Raw genomic sequence first — 19,577 nt, forward strand, 5'->3', positions numbered from 1 at the left:
ATTATTATTTTGGATGGAGTGTCATAACCATTTGCAAAAAACCTCAGGGTTGTTGATTTTATGATACTGTAATGACTATTATTAAATTGTGATTTGAATTCTCTTTTTCAATTCTGTGAATTCTTTATTTTCAGAAATCCTGTCTTATTAGTATTAGTGCTAGGGACTCGTAGACCCTCACTTGTGGATCTCTAACTCAAGAGACACGATAATATGACTGAAAATATCCCAAATGGATGGGTCTATTCAGTGAATCACACCTTTTCCTTTGAGTATAATATAGAGGTACACCCTCTTGTTGATAGGATCTTTTGATAGAGGGTGATTGGTTTTTGCTCTAAAGACAACCGAGATTATTCTGCGGTGTGTGCAGGATGTTATTACCCACGTGTTTTATGATGTTATGTCTTGGTCAACGATTGTCCTTGAAAGTACCCTCAAGAGCTCTGTTCTTCTCAATCATGCCCCAGAAGACCCCTGAAAGGGTTTCAGTTCCTACAGCGGAGTTCGAGAAGATAACACCTCATATAACAATTCAGGGGGATGAGTTTGGAGTTTTAAAGACAGACTCAATTCACAACCGCTCAGGTGAGTGTTATCTCCCTGTTAGTTAAATGTTCTTTATTCTTGCTTGCTTAGTTAACCATTCTTCATACTAGCTTATTGCTGCTTGTTTTCCAAGTCTCTCTTAGCTTACCCTCGGCTCCCTCACTGACTTAACAACTCCTGTTACCTGGTTTTGGAGTCAGGATGCTTCACTGGTTCTGCCTGGGATCTTGTGACGATATATCGTTTTTCTCTCATTGGCCACTTGTTTCCTGAGCCATGTACTCTTGATTGTTCTGAAGTTGGTAATGAACTCGACCGTCCCTTCTGTACGGGTCATACACCCACCACCACTCTAGATGCTTCTCAAGTCCATTTATGTGACTTTGTGAAAGGCCTGGGTTAGCGGTCTATGCGCAGTTGTCGGACCTCAAGATCTACCCACCACAGACCACACCACCACAACCCAATCGCCGTCCTTCCAATGGGCTGACTGAGATGACTTTCCGGGCATCTCACAACCAACATAGGTTTGTTTCGCCAGGACGTTGTGCTGAGTCTCTTCTTCCTCTGCCTTACTCTCAGACACCAGATTTCACTTCTATAACGTTTGGCGTTCTGCCTCAAAGCGTGACGCCGTCTCCTCTTTCTGCTTCTGCTTCCACTACTGCCAAAACATAGTCAGCATGCAAGATGTTGTCATGTGTTCCCTTGAACCACACCCTCCACGTCTCTCCCTCGAGCTTCTCCGGTCTTCATTCTGCTTCTACCCTGACCTAAATCTCAATCTCACTTTCCAAAGCTTTCTTCCTCTCTGTCTCTCTTCCCCCCTCGTTTGTTTCTGGCATCTTAATATATCAGGGTCCGGCCTACCGTAACATCAGTTTCATTGACAAGAGCTGGTCGAGCATTGTTCCTGCTTCACTGTAGCATTCTTCAGTTCTTCCTCGTCCCTGTACTTATCACATTAAGATTGTCTGACCCAGCACAATAATACATGGTTTCCGATATAACTCTAGAAAAAAGATTTTGGGGCGTTGTCAGTACCTTATTGGGTTGGGAGTTAACGGGGCAGTGTTCCCGGATTAACGTCCCTGTTCCCAGGCGGGGAGTTCCTCTACACAAGGTCCTCCCGCATATTACCACCCCTAGGGGGACTATTGGTTAACGGCCGCACTGCCTAGTCTCATTGAAAGGTTCCCGGCCCTGGGGAAAAGTAACACTATCTGAAGGATCGTCACAGTCCCCATATAGACAGTGTGAAGTTTTGCCTTGATATGGGTAATTTTTTCATCTTGATGTAATCGACATCAGTGGGTCACGAAGACCGAAGTGAACCGAGGTACTGACAGCAAGTGAGTCAAGAATTGATTTTATTCTATATGTATTGGATCCAGTTTCCCGTAACACCATATATTGCCCCCGTATGTATCCATCAGGGACCGTTTTATCTCTGTAAATTGCCAACATATGGTTGGCCTGGTAGTGTTGTATAATATTCGCAAATCTGAATACTACCCCTGATACCTGCCAGACTTTCACAGTTGACTTTTCAACATGGTATTTGCAGGGTAGCCTATGATTAAATCATCTGACGACTAAATAGTCAAAACATTCAAATGTATCAAGTGGGTGGTCATCCATATAGATTCATGACACTTTCTTTCTTACACCAGAAATACACATAACAAAACAGTTATTATGAATGGCTGTTAGGCCCCTTGCTGACATGCAGTGGAAATATTCATATTTAGTTGTTGCAGTGACTATGGAATCCTTGCCAAGAGGACAGCATCCTCTGCATACCTTAAAACTGGCAACATCCAACTCCCACATCCAGGCAAGCCAGCATTGTAGCTTCCAAACTGTTGGCAAGAGAGTTTAAATATAGGTTTATGAGAAGGGGACACGACACAGCCCTGTCAAATCCATTTGGCCACCTGAATACACCTGCTCAGTTCGTCATCAGTCTTATAATGGACACAAATCCTCAAGTCAGTCTGTAGGGCAACGATCATTGAAAGCAATTACGTGTCACGTTGTAAGATGTATACCCTTTCCAAGATGTGTCGAGCACGTCCTGTGGGGTTACTACAACTGCTGCCTATTGCGTCCAGGCACTAACAGACTTGTAAAATGGATTTTAATACAGGTCTAACAAAATACATGGGAAAAACAGTAATTAGGCCTATAATTACTGTTATTCTAAGATGTCTTACTTTGTGCCTTTTCTAGCCTTGCCCAATGCTTCTACTTTAGCCAACACCTGTTTTCCTCACTTTTTTAAACTCCCCAGACTTCCCAAAAACTTTGCTACAGATCAAGGTACTGAATTCGTAGACCAGCTCTGGAAAGGCATTAGTAATTGTGTGAAGATTAAATTGCATTTTCCATTAGCATATCGTCTACAGAGTGACAGAGCAAATGAACATGCAAATCATACTCTCATCCATAACTATCAATGCTATGGTACCCAGGCCCCCTCGGATTGTATGTGCAATTTGCTGAGTTTGTGTACAATAAATCACTACGTACCTCATTGGGGAGGCCAGCCGGACACCTTTCCCAAGTGGCATGTGGCGTCAATGTTTGATTGCTCCTGAATCCTGATACACCAATGGGTGCCTTCCCAAGTTACAGCTATTGATATCTTTATACAACAAATCCAAGACGGTTTCCAAACCCAAAACTATCATCATGCTCAAGATAGTAGTCAGAAGAAGGGCATCAAGAAAAGACAAATCGCACCTATGAAAAGTCCCATCAGGTCTGGCTGTTGTGAAGGCATCAGGAAAAGGACACAGACAACTGAGGAAAGTTTGGGCTGCAAACTTTTATTAAAATCACAATGAGGTTAGTGTAGGGCCTTTCTTGCCCTATGCTGAGGTGGGATTTCCCTACCTAACTAAAACTAATGATATTCTGTGTCAGAGAGTCCAAAGTAAATGTCTGTCTTTGTCCAAAATTGATACTTGCCGTCACATCTATTTGTTCAAACTGTGTAGGGATGTCAGAATCAAATGAAAAAGTGTTCAAACAAAGGTTCAGAGCTTCTACCAGCACTTGGTTGGAAAAGGGTTTCTCCCTTCCCCAGGATTCCAAATAGTTCACTTTCAAACACAAGGGGTTCCCTTCCTCTAGCTTTCAAGTCTCTCACTGTTTTCATAATAAAACAATTCCTCTGGATTCTTCCCAGCTTTCAGGCTCTTTGGCTCGTTCATCAATATCATAAAGTTCAACTCTTTAGGTTCATAAGGTACAAGCTTCTCTTGATATTCTACCATAAACGTATAGATGAGTGAAGTGGCTTCTCTTTGGTGGGGTGTATTCGGTCTAGGTGCAGTTGTCAGACCACATGGCCCACCCATTACAGCTCATGCAACCGACACACCTGATTGACTTCTTTTCCACAGTTACACCACCACTGCTTCCGCTCAACAGTGGTATTGGACTTATATTCTTGCAGTCCTTGTCAATACTTGTTTTGCCATCATTCACTTGCTGGAAGACCTCATCATTTGGCCACAGTTTCAACTTTCAATTTGTACAGTTCCTCATTTCCTTCTTGCTCTTGCGAATGCCCACTTTTTCTCAATTTCTATAATTCACAGATCTTTATATTCATTAACAATGTTTGCTTTCCTTAGTTTCCATGATTCACAGTTCGTTTGTATCAAAAGAACGCTTTTCTCTACTTTCCATTCATGTGACATTCACTCATTATTACTTTCTATGGGTTTGGTAATTCATTCATATCAAAACAATGGCCCTCATTACGAGTCTGGCGGTAACCGTGCCAGAAAACCTGGCAGGTAGCCGCCGGACCCGTAATGATTTACCGGCGTCTGACTTGACGGAATAACCGGGGCATTACAGCCCCAGCAGTCCAGTAAATCAACCGCCGGTAAAATGCTGATCCCAATTCCTGTGGAGTCCAATGGGGACCACGGAAGCACCGGCCCTGTTAATAACGGTGCTGGTGCTTCCGTGAAAGTCTGCTGGCGGGTGCCGTTCCACCCACCAAGGTCACACCTGGTGAGCAGAATGGCACCCACCAGCAGACTCGTAGTTTGACCAGTCCGGAAACAATGGTGCCGATAAGCTTACTGCTACCATTCTTTCCAGACCGGCGAACTTGTAATGAGGGCCAATGTAACTGCAAATTCCTAGTTCACTCTCCTGCTGGGAATCTGCACCCTTCTCACAGGCTTCTCATTCACTTCACAGTTTGATGATTTTCTGGCCCTTCCGCTGCCTTCTCAATTTCAATACAATTTGGTATTCACAAACCTCTATGTTCTTCAACCTTCACTTTAACGTAGTCATCAAACATCAGTGTTTTACATTTGGACCGACAATCCCATTGCCTCCACTGTCCTTGGCTCACTCACAAGCATTCCGACCTGCATTCCCAACATGGCTCACACTACTGTATCCTGGAGTAATTCAGCCTTACTGGATTCACCGGGTACGCTGTATTCATTTCTGCTCTGGTCGGCTCTCTGTGGCTGCTGCTGTTCTTGGCTCAGCAAGCCCCTCCGCCATGGTATACGACACCTCAGGCTACCGGAGAGGGAGTCCTCTTGACTGGCCACTGGAGACCTTCTGACAACACCAGTCAGACTCTGCTTCCGCTGTAAAAACTGTGCAGAACTGCAGCATTTCGGACACCCGTCTCTCTGTCTTCACCTCCAGCTCATTCATCTGCAAGCACCCCACAGGCGATCTCATTGACCTTACTTGAGCCGGCCAGTTGTACCGCCTATTTGGCCTCAGGTGCAGGCCATTCACATTGATTTGACAACAGTGTTGGTACTCAGCATCCCTCTTCCTCCTCCCATTACCAGAGTGGTGTTTCTGTATGTCTGAGTCAGTAAAGGGTTGGTGTATGTTTCTATGTGGTCTCTTACTCGTCTCAGTACCATAATGGTATGCATTGGGAGATGGTTTGTTTTCCAATACAACAGGGAAGGGATTGGTAATATCCCATAAAAGCCTGAGGGACATTTGATTCCTTATGAAAAGGAAATGGGGGATACCGCGTCTCACCCAAGGTTGCTTCATCCACACTCCCCAAGCCTCCTCCTCCCCTGTGATCCTCCCTCGCATATCCACCCCCATTGTCAGGATCCGAAAGCGACAGACATTCGCTAGCCACCTGGGGGGAGAATATTTTGGCGAAAGTACTGAGGACGCCCTCAGATTCCTGACATTAGTCACAGCTAGCATTCATATTCAGAGCAGCCCTAGGAAATGCAAACTCTGGTACATCAGCCCTTTTTGGAAAGTTAAGATCATTAGCCTGGTAGCTGTCAAACTGGGCTTACTAAACCAGTATCAAATCCACCACATCCTTCATATCTCACTTCTCAAGCCATTCTTTCAATAACAAGACTATCCTAGAATCTCATAAACCCAACCATTGCAGTACAGTTGGGCCACAAGAGGAGTATGAAATAACCAAGATCATGAACTTCAAAGGACAGGAATGTCATCTCCATTATTTAGTTGAATGGAAAGGATATGGGCCAGAAGATCAGTCCTGGGTCAAGGCAGAAGATGCAGTAGCTAATAGGCAATCTCATGCCCTCCACCCTAACAAGCCCAGACAAGCAAACTCCTTGTGACGGTGGGTTTTGGGGACGCACCCAGTTAGGATTTCCGCCCTGCATGGCCATTCCCTTTTGTGCTCTGTGGTCAAAAGGGACATTCCCACTGGACAAGACAGTATGAAAGAGGCTACAGGGTTGTGACAAGGACCACAGTGCAATGCAAAGCCCCCAGAAGGAATGAAGGTTCCAGGAAGGGATCACCCAGTTCTCCCCTGCAAAGGTCTATGTAAGTCGTATGTGGATTTGTTTCTACTGTCTACCTGCAGCTCTGGTGTTCTGCTCTTTCTGCCTACAACATTCACAACAGATTTGGCATTGTGCCTCTCCCCCAAAGGGGTGTCTCTCCTCTGTTTCTTGACAGTCTATCAAACAGGAAATGCAAGCACTACTACTGTTAAAACTGATATAATATTGTTTCGTCCTCATTGTATATGTTGGCCTATGCCCAGTCGCTTTGTGAGGAAATCCGCATCGCAAGATCGTGACCTTAAGTTCATCAAGCCTCCATTTTAGGTTAAAGCCGCCATTTTAGTTTGTCGTGCAAAGTCACCCTGTGTCCTAAAATGGCCGACCTGTGTTTTCTTGTTCTTACTTAACCTCTTCAACCTCTGTAGGTGAGTTAATGTCCAACCTGCCTGCAGGCTACATGTTAGGGTCATGTAGACCTTGTCCTTTGTTGACCTCGGGATCAGGGGATTACTTGAATCGCCGATGTTAACCTACAAGTATACAAGAACAATAACGCTATTTAAACATGACATGCGAAACATCTGTTTGACCTGCATTGAAGCAAATGTGTAAAGAGTGTAAAGTTAAACCCAGAGAATAATAGTATTTGTTAGTAAATGTATTAAGAAGTAAACCACATGCACGAGATATGTAAATTAGGAATGAACCTGGCGCGAACCCTAGCCCAGTACATGATTAACTTGTAGGAGGCTGGACATTGTTATGAAGAAACCGTATAAATATGCTGATCTCCAGCTAGCAATTCCTGTTCACTGCTCACATTGAACCTGCTGGTGGTCTCTCTGATGTACTGATGGCCAAATAGCTATTTGTGTACTTTGTTTTGTAAACTGTTCAGTGTTGCAATAAAGATTATGGGAATCTTTACAAGCCCGTGTTGGTGTATTTCTCTTTGCTTGGTGTAAAAGCCTTAATATTGTATTTTCTGATTCCACACTACAAGTTTAAGGTACCCATCGTCCATCCTTCGGAAAAGTCCTGCAAACTAGCCCCTATTAAAGCTTAATAGGTGCCCTTCCTTGGAATGGCCATGGTGGGAAAGGGCATGAAGTGGAGTGGGGGAGACAGAATGGGCAACTATTTGTTTCGTACTATTGTTTCACAGGTCCGAAATGCATTGGCCAATTGGCATCCACCTGTATTATGACTAAATAATGATACATACCACTAGACTATGTTTGCAAAGCAATGTTGAGGAGGAGTACAAGCGTCTACGTTCTATTTACATTTTGTGAATAATCAACAGTTAATTTACTGTTCAGTTGTGTGCAGCCCTTACCGTGGGTTAACACCCAGGTCTTCTTTGAAGGTGTACATGATTTGTTAGTGTGAGATGCGAACCGTCAATCAAATGTCTCTGGATGCAGGCAGCACATTTGTGAAGAAGGGCCATTTTCCAAGTCAAGTGATTGGTGGAAATGCACCTCCAGGGTGCAAATTAAAAATACAGTATGATATCCTTTCAGTAGCAGTTTCAGGAAAGTAAGAGGCAGCACTTGAGGTCATGCAACCAAATCAAGTTGGTCATGGATGATGCTGAATCCTAAGAAATGAAACTTTATTAAAGCAAACTTGGCTAAATTGATGATAAAATGACATGGAAGTCTACAAACTGCGGATCATGGATTATAGGTGCATCTGACAGTGTATTGTTTATAGTGCATTTATATGTAAGTATTTAAACAGAGACAGAATGCTCTTAGGTTGAGCAAAGTGGATGATGACCCTGCATGTCGGATACGGACGGCACTTTGGGCCTGCGTAGTGGGTGAAGATTTTGTCATAAACGTGACAGATGCTCTTCGGCAGTGCAGAGTGGATCAAGGGTCTCACAGAGGTATACAGAAAGCACTTAATTTGTGCCAGAACTGGGGTAGTCCAGGCAGTAGGATGCATAGTGTGCTTGGGGATTACAGAGCTGGATACAGTCCTGAAGGCAGGTTTATGAAGTTCAGCATGGATAACATTTCTGACAGCAGGATACTTACAGGGCATGTGGGGTGAAGAGACTACGAGATCTTGCCCATCTGAAAACAGAGGGCACTCAAGGGATGTAGAAAGGTTGGAATTTTCTCCAGTGACATTTGGGAGAGCACAGCATGTGCACATATATCTTAAGTTTATTTTTTTGGTTTGAGCCTCATCCCATGGAATGCAATCAACGTTATAACAGGTGCCAATCGTGCCATAGGCTCCCAAATAGGAATCATGCTGTAGAAATACATTATTTTGCTCTGACCTTAGTATCTGGGGGCCTTCGACCTTGAGATCTCTGGTGACAGCCAAGATACCATAACTCGATATCAGGTACGAGTTCACAATCGTAGTAGTAGGATGCAATAAGATACGCATGGCAGGAAAAGTGCAGAGAGCTCTGCTGTTCCGACAGAAGGACGCAGAAGACACCAGGGTGTTTAGAACAGGTGGCAGCAGGTTACTGATGCCACTGAAGAATGGAGAGTAGGTTAAAGGTCTGGGAGTAACAAAGCTCCTGTTACCTGCAGAGCTTCCTTTGTCTGAAGGCACTTTACTCTGCTGCTGATGCTGCTGCTATGATATGGTATCAGCAGCAAAGCAGCACTCTGCAGGCACTTCCTTTGCAGCTGGTGTCTGAGGAAATCTACAGCTCCTGTTAGCCCAGCTACTGAGAGCTGCAGATCCTAGACTATTGCAGCAGATATATACAGAGTTCCTCTGAGATAATATAGATCCTAGAATTCACTAGAATCCAGACCGAAAATCTTGACTTCTTGGCCATTACGGAATCCTGGCTCCATGCCGCTGCAGGACCTGCCATCATGTTAGCTATCCCAAATGGTTATACCATCCTAAACTCAGAAGCGAAGCCCGCGGAGGCGACATAGCCCTTATTGTCAAATCCAACCTATCTATCAGGCTAGTTCCACCTAATGACACTAAATCCTGCGAAAGCCTTACAGCTAAGCTAGTTATTAATAACTCTCAAACCCTTACCATCCATTTGATTTACAGACCTCCAGGCCCCATTGGAACCTTCGAGGAGGATATTTCTACTATTCTATCTCATAACCTAAAAAAATCATCACAGGTGCTCTTTCTAGGAGATGTCAATTTGGGTTTCAACGACCTCAAAGACCCTCATGCTAGTAGAGTGGCTAACCTACTCTCTGAACTAGGCTTCGCACAAAGAGTGCTTCACCCTACCCACAATAAAGGTAGGATACTCGATTGGGTGGCAGACCACAATTGCAATGCCTAAATCCTATCGATCTCCCCTCAAATATGGACAGACCACCACCTTATAACATTTGCTCTAGAAACCAATAGACCTATTCCTACTAGCGCCCAGTTAGCACCACCCATCCCGACAAGGAATAAGAAAAACATCACCCTAGATAATCTACTCCCGCTCATCCTCCCTACACTTAATTCACTACCAGACAACCTGGACCCTGAAATTCTAGTGAACGAGTACAACAAAATTATGTCCTCCGCATTGGACTCAATTGCTCCACTTAAAATGAGACAAGGCAAACCCAAAGCCCACCTCAATTCGTGGTACACCCCCCACCTGAAAACACTTTGCATTAAAAAAAGGCAATGTGAAGCTGCATGGAAACTACAACCCTCGGAAGAAAATAAAAGCATGCTAAAGGATATATCTATCCTCTATAAAAAGGAAATACTGTCGGATAAACGGGAAATTTACAACACTAGAATAGCCCAAGCCAACTCTAGTATGAAGGAACTCTTCATCATCTTAAAGGAATTAGAATCTCCTATCCCAGTGCCAGACAACTGTGTCAAAGCCAAACTATGGTGCACTAATATTCAGCAAGCCTTGGCTAACAAAGTGACTACACTCCAGTCCAAAATTGCCAAGAAACAATCCTCACTTAGTCTGGATACCATGCCTAAAATAACTACCACCCCTCCTAAAAATAACATTGACACTCCTCGCTTCAAGTTCTCTAAAGTATCCATTATTGAGACTGAAAAAATCATACTGTCACTCAAAACATCAAATTGCCAGGGAGACCAATGCCCAGCCCAACTGATAAAGGACACAGCTAGAGACATGGCTGCCTTCATCTCAAAACTTATTAACGCCTCATTCGCAACAGGGTCTATACCAAGTAACCTAAAAGAATCCTGGGTACTCCCACTGCTTAAAAAACAGACCCTAGACCCAGCCATTCCCACGAATTACCGCCCAATTACCACTGTGCCATTCCTCCTAAAAATCATAGATAAAGTGGCTGCTAGGAGTACGGCAGTCTGGCTTCCCTCCTCAGCACGGGACCGAAACAGCCCTTTTAGACCTAAAGGTACAAATTGACGAGCTAAGGGATTAAGGGAAACCAGCCCTACTCCTCCTCCTGGACCTATCAGCTGCATTCGACCTCGTCGACCACAAGGTCCTTTGTAGGCACCTGGACCTGGCTGCGCACTTCTCTGAAGAAGCTACAGCATGGATCCAGTCCTTCCTCAACAATAGGACCATGAGAGTCTTCTCCTCCTCAGCGGCAGCAGATCCCATCCCCATTACATGCGGCGTGCCCCAAGGATCATGTGTCTCTCCTACACTCTACAATATCTTCACGAAGCCCATTTTCGATGATCTGGACCTTCTTGGTTTCACCTACCCCAACTATGCAGATGATACTCAGATTCTCCTACCACTTACTGGTGATTATGACAAGGATTTGGCCTTGGTGAACAGGGTGTATCTCATCATCCAGGCATGGATGGCCACTCACGGACTATGCCTGAATGATGACAAAACTGAAATCATCATCCTTGGCACACCCTCTACCCTAAAAAAACTGGGCCCTAACTATTCCTCTTTTAACATTGATAACAATCAAATCACCTCCGCTCACGCGGTCAAAACTCTGGGTTTCTATCTGGACTCCACCCTATCTTTCAACAAGCAGGTCAATGCGATGGCCTTCGCCACCGCTTACACCTGCAAATTGATAAGAGCAGGCAAACCCTTCCTATCCAACAATAGCTGCATCACACTTGCTAGAGCTCTCGTTTTATCAAAGCTGGACTATTGCAACTCGCTCTACATTGGGGCCAACAAGGAAGTTATCAAAAGAATTCAAATCCTGCAGAACAACGCGCTTAGTGCAGCATTAGGTATTCCCAGAAGAGCCCACATCATTGAATATAGAAGAGCCAATAATTGGCTTTCAACTCATGAGAAAATCCAGCTAAAAGTAGCCTCGCTTGTTTACAAATGTCTAAACAATGCCGCACCTCGATACCTCTCCACAAGACTCACGAGTACAAATCCTACAAGACTCACCAGGTCCTCGAACACTAATAACATCACAATACCCAGATTCAAGTTGTCCAGAGTTGGTGGCTGTAGCTTCCAGGTCAAAGCAGCTCAACTTTGGAACTCCCTACCATCCACCTTGCGGACAGATCAACCATACCCCACTTTCCGACACAAACTTACAAAGTGGATCAAAGACGTGGATAAACAATAGACTACTAACTGCCCTGACGTATTCCACATGCCCTGCCACTATTTGCATGTTTGCACATGCCTACCTCTCAGCACTTACCGCCTGAGTAGGATTGTAAATACTTGTACCATTATTTCTTTGCATGTATATACTTTTGTCCTCTTATTTGCCCTGTGTTCTGTAACTAAGCTGTAAATTGTAACTAAGCTGTAAGTTGTCACATGCAATGCGCCCGGTTACCCCTGGGTCTGGTGCGCAATATAAGTAATAAAACAAACAAACTGCTACTATTTGGAGTAGTCCCATACACGCTAGGACCTAGACTCTTCTGCAGCTGCCCGAGTAGCAGGTAGTGGAGTTTGCTGCTCCTGCCTGCAAAAGTGCCATTAACTTCAAGTCCCGGACAGCGCTTCAGCTTATTATAGGTCTTATGGTGCCAGGAATCGCTTTGCCACTCTACCCAAGTTTCAATTTTAAACAGGGATCGAGCAGTGCAAAAATATTGGCCATCAGATCCAAATATCCACCATTCTCATTGAGCACGCATTCTGTAATTCAACTGTACACCACTGCCATGCATCGCTCAAGGCGTCTACATTTGCAACAATTCTGACGAAAGATGGCATAAAAATAGAGCTTATTTGTTTTGAGCAAGTCACCTTTTTACTTCCAAACAGGGTTATCGTATCACACCAGGCAGCTGCCGCCCCGGGAACAGTCACAGTGTGGGCATGCTGTTGCGGAAGAGGGTTGGCCTCGTCGAAGCCTTGCTGTTTCAACAGATCAATGCTCAGTTTTGTGGGACACCTGCCACTGAACACAAAACAAAAGAACAATTAATTGGTATCTAATAGATGACACGTTAAGGCTGAGCAAACAGGTTTACTGATAAATGTGATGCAACGTCAAAAGCAGCTGGAGCCTTATCATACAATGGAAATGTATCCCAGCGTACTTGGGCGCCAGATATAAGAATACAAAAACAATGCAAGGTAATGGCATACTGAAACATCTCTAGGCCTGCGTCATTACAGGGATGTCATTTCACCAAAATCATAGGGGTAGCGGAAGTGACATCGAACGACCTTAGACCACACACTGACAATGCAGGAAGTGATTAAATATGCTCTTTGACACTGGTACAGGCCACTGTATGTTATAGTAAAATGGATTTTAAACTGGAAGCAACAGGGAGCTAATAGCCAAAAATATTCAGTTCAAACCAGAAAGGTCCCTTGCTTTCAATAAATTGACCTCTAAATTGGTTAGATCACAGAGGCGTTAATGGAGGCGGCAGAGGTTGCCGCCAGCAACAGATTGGTAGCGGTTTCTAGATGTAGAGAACATCAAATGATGCCAATGCCTGTTGCATCATTTTACGGAAATCAGAATGAGATGATTCCTAATGGCCTTAATGAAGCCTTTTAAAAGGTAATGGCTTCTTTGTAGATATAAACCAACTTCTGAAGTAATAAAACTGTTTTAACCAAGTGTGCCCTTAGCCACTGGATTTATAAATAGTGTGTCCTTGCATCTTTTTCTTGCACTTATTACCTGTTTAAAACAAGCATTGACAAGACCAATAGTGTGGTTTCTTGTATATGCAGAATATAGAGATTTTCCAGAAATTGCCATAAAATGCTCTAACAAATCCAGGATATTCGTCCCTTCTCTCCAAGTGGGAGCCACACCCATTGGGACTAGGGAGGAGGCCCTGCTACACTTAACACCCCGTAGGGCACAGGGCAAATGGCATCTTACTGGTGGAAACGCCCCCTTAGCGGACAAGGAATAACCAAGAAGGGATTTTAGTCAATCTCCCTTATCTAAAGAATCCCATGTGTCTGTTGACTTTATGGGGCTTGGGCAGGGCTATGAGGTGCAGGGCCCTATAAAAGTGACTGGTTGGGATTCTGAATCTCATCCGTTATCATCCTTGCATGATGCAGAGTACCAATGGGTCGCCACGTCTCGTTACAGATGAACGAAAAGATCCTGTATGCCGGATGCAAAGAGGAAGCCAGAGAGAATGAGAGAGATGTAAACTTGCAGAGAACTTCAGAGGAGAGATCGTTCCTCACTGAGGAGGAGCCTGGAGGCAGCACCATGCAGATGGTGTTGAGAGCAGATGAGCAAGACAGCCCGCAGAACACTGCTGCCTTCATCTAAGGCAAGCGCCAGAGGAGCTTGGACCCGCCGAACACAGAAGAGAAATGACCAGCCCAGAAGCGGTTGACCAGCACCTGCGGGAATCACCGCTGAAGTCCTGTCATGCACCGACAGTAGGAGCTGATGCAAAGGAACCAATGCAGAGGCCCAGAGGGAACCCAGATTAGCGGTTCTGTGCCTCCAAAAAAAACCACCTCTCCGTACGACAGCCGCCACAGAGAACAAGGTACATGGCACAAACTAGATACTGGGAGAAGGACGGTAAGATCCAGTAGTAACCGAGGAAAGGGTGAGAAGTGAGCCCAGCACAGGGCAACAACAGAGACTGTAATCTCAGGTGCAGAGAAAGAGCACAGAGGCATTGGGCTACCCTGAGGTGTAAACTGAACCCCCAGGCAGACAGCCTGGCAGAAAAGAGAGACATTTGGGTGGGGGCCAGGACCAAGCACCACCAGGAAATCAGAAAAACTCAAAAGAGACCCTTTGAACTGAGTAATCAGACATGTGGCCGGGTAGAATCCTGTGAGATACTTGAGTGGGGGTCAAAAACCAGCCACCATTGCCAAGATTAAGCAAAAGGCCTTTATAGACCTTTCTGGTTTAGTTTATTTTCGTCATATGTATTAGTGGTAAGGAACAGATCTTGGGTAGATTAGGTTTTGGATGGAGGACTGCTTTTTTTGGAAGACATCCTGAAGAGCACCCTTTGCTATTTTCCTTGGACAGGGAAAAGAATCATCGTAGAAGAAGGGATATGATCAGCATTCTTTATGTTGGTAATAAATTCGCAAAATAGGACCTCTTGCCCGTCTCCAGAGTCTGATTTACCACAATGCCTAGGTACTAAAACCATTTGCCAGCACTTGCCATTTTATGGCCAGGTAGGACCATTATGGCAGTGCCTGGAACATGCTAATGCCATGCCTACACAAAAATCAAAACTGTTACCAATGTTTAATAATATGTTTTACCAGTACCCACAAAATGTTTGTCTGTACTGGACTCTGAATGATTTACGTTTACACTTCTAGTGTCCGAAGTCAAGTGAGAAGGGTGGAAAATCATAACCTTTTTAGTTGAATCTAAGTAATGTAAAAATGAACTGTGCTGATTTACAGACATTCCATCCATTGATATTGTCAACATATTTATGTGTGACTATCAAGATAAGTTTGGCAAAGGACCATATGAGACAAGTATGACTACAGAGATACATATGTATGAATCTATGTTAAAGATGGCTCCATGGAAATGTGTGCTTGGAGAGGCTGATCAATGCATGAGGTGGGTGTGAGAGTCAAGATGATTGAGGAATTACCTGGGCACCTTGATGACCAATTAGAATACTGAATGTAGGGGTGCGACCACTATTTTACACAGGTTCGTTATATCAATATCAGCTGTGATTTGTGAATTTCTCAATGAAGCAATTGGATATAATGAAGTGTGTCCAGGCAAGGGGCATGTATAGTGAACTATATCAAGAAAAGGGGCAGAAGGGTGTGATGAAATTAATTAAAACTGTGTTTGTATTAAAAAATTCAAATACAGTTCTAAAACAATAATGGCACATGGCTAAGGAGACACACCATATGCAATACGACATCGTACAATCTCAGACGACCACAATACCTAAAGCACACCCACAATCCATTCCTCCTGCCTCATCTTGCACTCGTAGCTTCCATACAGTGTTCCTTTGCATCCCTCACAGTTCAAAAGGTAATGGCTTGTATGGGAGAAATTCGGTCCAGGTGTCTTTCCCTATAACCAGCACTGGAAATGTGTGGCAAGCCGTCAAAACCATGCCTCCCAAAAGATAGATTCCAACACTTTATTTTATAATCATAATGGGGGGTGGGATACAGGCCTTCGGGGGCAAGGGGTTTATTTACAACTGAAAGGGGATTTCCTGTTTTGGAACTAACTGAGAAAAAGGTGACTGGTTTGTTTAAACTGTAGTGTAAAAGGTAAGTCTGTTCTAATAGGGATACAAATCTATATAGATCAATAGAGTTTTCTCTACACAGTTCCGGGGCTTAAGTGGACAGCTCACCTCTCGACCCTCATCCCAGTCTCAGGAATACAGCTCCCAGCATGCTTCATCCATCACCGGAATTACAGTCTCTGTGTAAAAGCGCCCACCTCTCCACCTTTTGCCACACTCACAGTGCCCAGCTCACTTCTTTGCCACACTCAAAACAGGTCAGGGTTATATTGTCTGGCTCACGGCATGCTTCCAGGCACATGGGGACCAGTTCATCCTCTCCACATACTGCCAAGCTCACTCAGGTAGAAAGTCACAGGTTTGTCAGGATCCACAGGCTTTCCAGCCACTCAGCTCCCTTCAGCTCTGTCACCATCTCAGTCTCTAGGGGGCGATCAGCTCACTTAGGTTTCACGGCCTCTTAGGTCCCTTCAGCCCTCTAAGGACTAGTCTTTGCCTCTCAAAATGCAGCTCCCTTCCCACCTCTCAGCCCGTGAAGTACTGCCTGCTCTGCTGACTCTCCCAGTGTGGATGAGTGCTCAGGTTGATCTACAGGCTACTTATTCTTCCAGCTCCCTGGTTTCTGGCTGACTCTTCCAACCTGCTACGTAACCTGTTGCCTTCTATAGGCCTTCTCCAGACTGGGATATTCTCCCAGGCTTCTGCATTGGTTATTTTCCCCACTTGTCTCATTCAAGCCTTTTGAATGACACAAGGCCTAGTAAGATCGTTTGTTTTGTCCTCCCTCGGTCGTCGCCCCCTTGTCTAGTCGCACCTAGAAACACTTGTGTACAGGCACATTATAAATGACTGAGCATATCATTTACCACAGTTTTATGGGTCTGTGGCAGTCAGTCTTCAAAAGGGAAGCCAGAAGTCCTGCCTTCAGTGTCAGGTTTCACTCCTGCGGCCTGTGGCTCGTTGGAAGCTTTACTCTGATGCTGCAGCCATGACATACCCAAGGTTCAGACTCATGCTTGCACAGTGGTCTTACCTATGGGATCCCGCAAAGCTGCACATTTTCTTGCATCTTGGATCGCACCATTCAGGGCGTGTTATTCCTCTGCAGTTTTCCGCGAAAGACGGTTCAGACATATTAGACGCAACAGAAAAGTAAAATGTCTCCCAGCTTTCCTGATCACTAATCCTATCTCAACAGAAGGTAATCTCCCTCAAGGCCCCCACGGATGGATTGGGTCTCTGTGAGAGGTAGAATGGGGCCACCCTGTTGTTGTAGGGTATCCAGTGTGTCTGTAACAAGGTCACAGGACTTCTATTAGTATCCCTTTGCCTCAGGTAAAATAGGGGAACAGCTATTTGGCAAAATGAAGGAGATGTCTCGATAAAGCCCAAGAATTTACAGGTAGAGTCACTGGACCTGGAGAGAAGGCATTGACAGGGTGGGATACCCTGTGAATCCCACCATTTACTGCCTCCAGGAAACACACGGCTCTGGCCCTCAGGCCCTGAAATGCCGGCATTCCTGACTTTCCCACACCTTCAATGCCATGGGGTGCGTTCAAGCACCTCACTCCATCACATAGTCAACAAAAGTCCTCCTCTGTATCATTATGATTCAAGGAATATTTAAGAGTGGCAAACCAAGAATGTGAACAATTGGGGGAGATAGAATCTGGTTATGTTATGCTATGTTAGGTTAGTGAGTTTGAATAGAGGCTCCATGGCTATGCGCATGACCCTTTCAAGCTCTAAGATCTAGAAGAGAGGCAGATTGGGTTTGGTTAATATGGACAAACAAAAGATGCCGGATAGCTTTGCTGATGTGTTTGTGCATGCAGGTTTTTTTAAATTATTTGTTTTAGATGATTTGCATCAAAGTCACAGAGGTATCTGTTTCCAGAAGGGAGTCTCATGTGCCCTTAGTGGGAGGGTGTGTTGGAGATCGGATTGGGTTGTGCAAGTTATTGGAAGGGATGTAGAGTTTTGATATTTTTAGTGGGTGTGGTTGAGAGCGGGAGTTGATGTGTCGTGCATACTGTAAAGTCGAAAGCTGAATTTGAGAATTTTACTGAGGGGGCAATATTTTGAGTATCCCACCTAGTTGTGATAGAAGGATTCTGAAGGAAGAGTAAGATATGTCTGAAAATCTTAGAAATTTAAGATTTAAGCTGTGTTAGTCTTTCAGTAGCCACTCCGTGAGTTTTTGTAGCCCTCAACAATCAATCATCATGCCTCCAGACTGCTATATTTCATGAAATCTCCAAAGGGCACAAAGAAGTTTTAGGTTTTTCTGTAACTCTCTTATATTACAGCGTTTCTATGTTGTAAATGCCACACATGGCCTCTAAATTGAAACTGAAGAAATACGAGTCGAGTGTATGATATGATAGGTTATTTATAACGCGCTTAACACCCAGAGGTTTCTAAGCACGGACCCGGGGATCGAACCTGTGTTGCTCCGTGTCGTTGCTTACAAGGTGAGCACGTTGCCCCTGAGCTATCCTCCCGAGACGAAAAAAACAGATAAATATTAAGTTAAAGATCATGAACAGAATGATCTAAGAAAGGCTTTATGCTTTTCTACCGTATTAGGCTGGCCAAAAAGAACATGGAAAATTGGTCATCCAATCAGCTAGGATTGTATTTTGGCTGAAGAAAGCAAAAGTAGCATCATGCATCTTGGCAAGCTACCTCCCATACATTTATCTATTTCTCATCCTGGTAGTAGGTCTAATAGAAAGATAACTGCACTCTATCCACAGTGAGGTGCTACGTGCACAGGACAACACCCATGCATGAGGTTTAGGCACACCAAGCAGTTCTCATTATCTACTGTTCTACTCAATACCATTCCCATTGGACAGTGATAGAACGTGGTATGTTTGGGGTTATAATGCTTGCACACACTTCATAATTAAAGCATTGGCAGTGTGGAGGACTAACCATTTGACTTGGAAAAGAAGGAACAACCTTACTCTGTTCATATTTTTTCATACTGTAGCAGTCACCATTCCAGTGGTCTTACAGCGCGGACGCGTGCCCGGAAAGTAGTGTATTGCATCCCAGTCAGGTAAATTAAGAACTTAGTCCATGTGTAATAAAAATGGGCACCAGGTGTGAGGAAGCGTGAAGGAGGAGCAGAGTTACACAAACATGAAAGATTTGAACAGGCCAGGAAATGGATGGAAGGCAGAGATGGAGATTGTGATCGACTGCATGTCTGTAGGTTCAGTGAAGATTGATCAGTGTGTTATGCTGATCAGGAACGGGGCAGATCCTAATATTCTGAAGGATGACCATACAACCTGTGGGGGCAGATTTTAGAACTTTAAAGAACTACTTACATTTTTCAATAAGTGATTGAATGATGCACTTGAGTAGTGCTCCTCCGTACCAATGAAATATGGAGGCTTGTTCGTCTGTTAAGTATTACCATAACCAGTCAGACGTCTGATAGAAAAATATGGGATTGCAGAGAAAGCTGACCAAAGAAAAATAGAGTGAATTGACTCTATTAGGTCTGGTGCTCTCAGTTTGCCCTAAAAATAGGGAATGTCCACTATTGCAATGTATATTCGTATTTTCGTGAAGATT

The 19,577-nt window shown here is 44.3% G+C and overlaps 1 protein-coding gene across 4 annotated transcripts in view; it reads right to left on the reverse strand.

Moving 5' to 3' along the window:
* LOC138491689 (glutathione hydrolase-like YwrD proenzyme) overlaps positions 1 to 19,577 on the reverse strand; it is an 846,074-nt gene that overhangs the window by 305,628 nt on the left and 520,869 nt on the right. For all 4 annotated transcript variants that reach the window (XM_069618367.1, XM_069618368.1, XM_069618365.1 and 1 more), the window contains one exon: positions 12,526 to 12,679. In XM_069618367.1, coding sequence (XP_069474468.1) covers positions 12,526 to 12,679 — 154 coding nt within the window. The remainder of the gene's footprint in view (positions 1 to 12,525; positions 12,680 to 19,577) is intronic.

Source organism: Ambystoma mexicanum, chromosome 10, assembly GCF_040938575.1.
Source record: "Ambystoma mexicanum isolate Mex_15411 chromosome 10, UKY_AmexF1_1, whole genome shotgun sequence".
Classification (NCBI taxonomy): Eukaryota; Metazoa; Chordata; class Amphibia; order Caudata; family Ambystomatidae; genus Ambystoma; species Ambystoma mexicanum.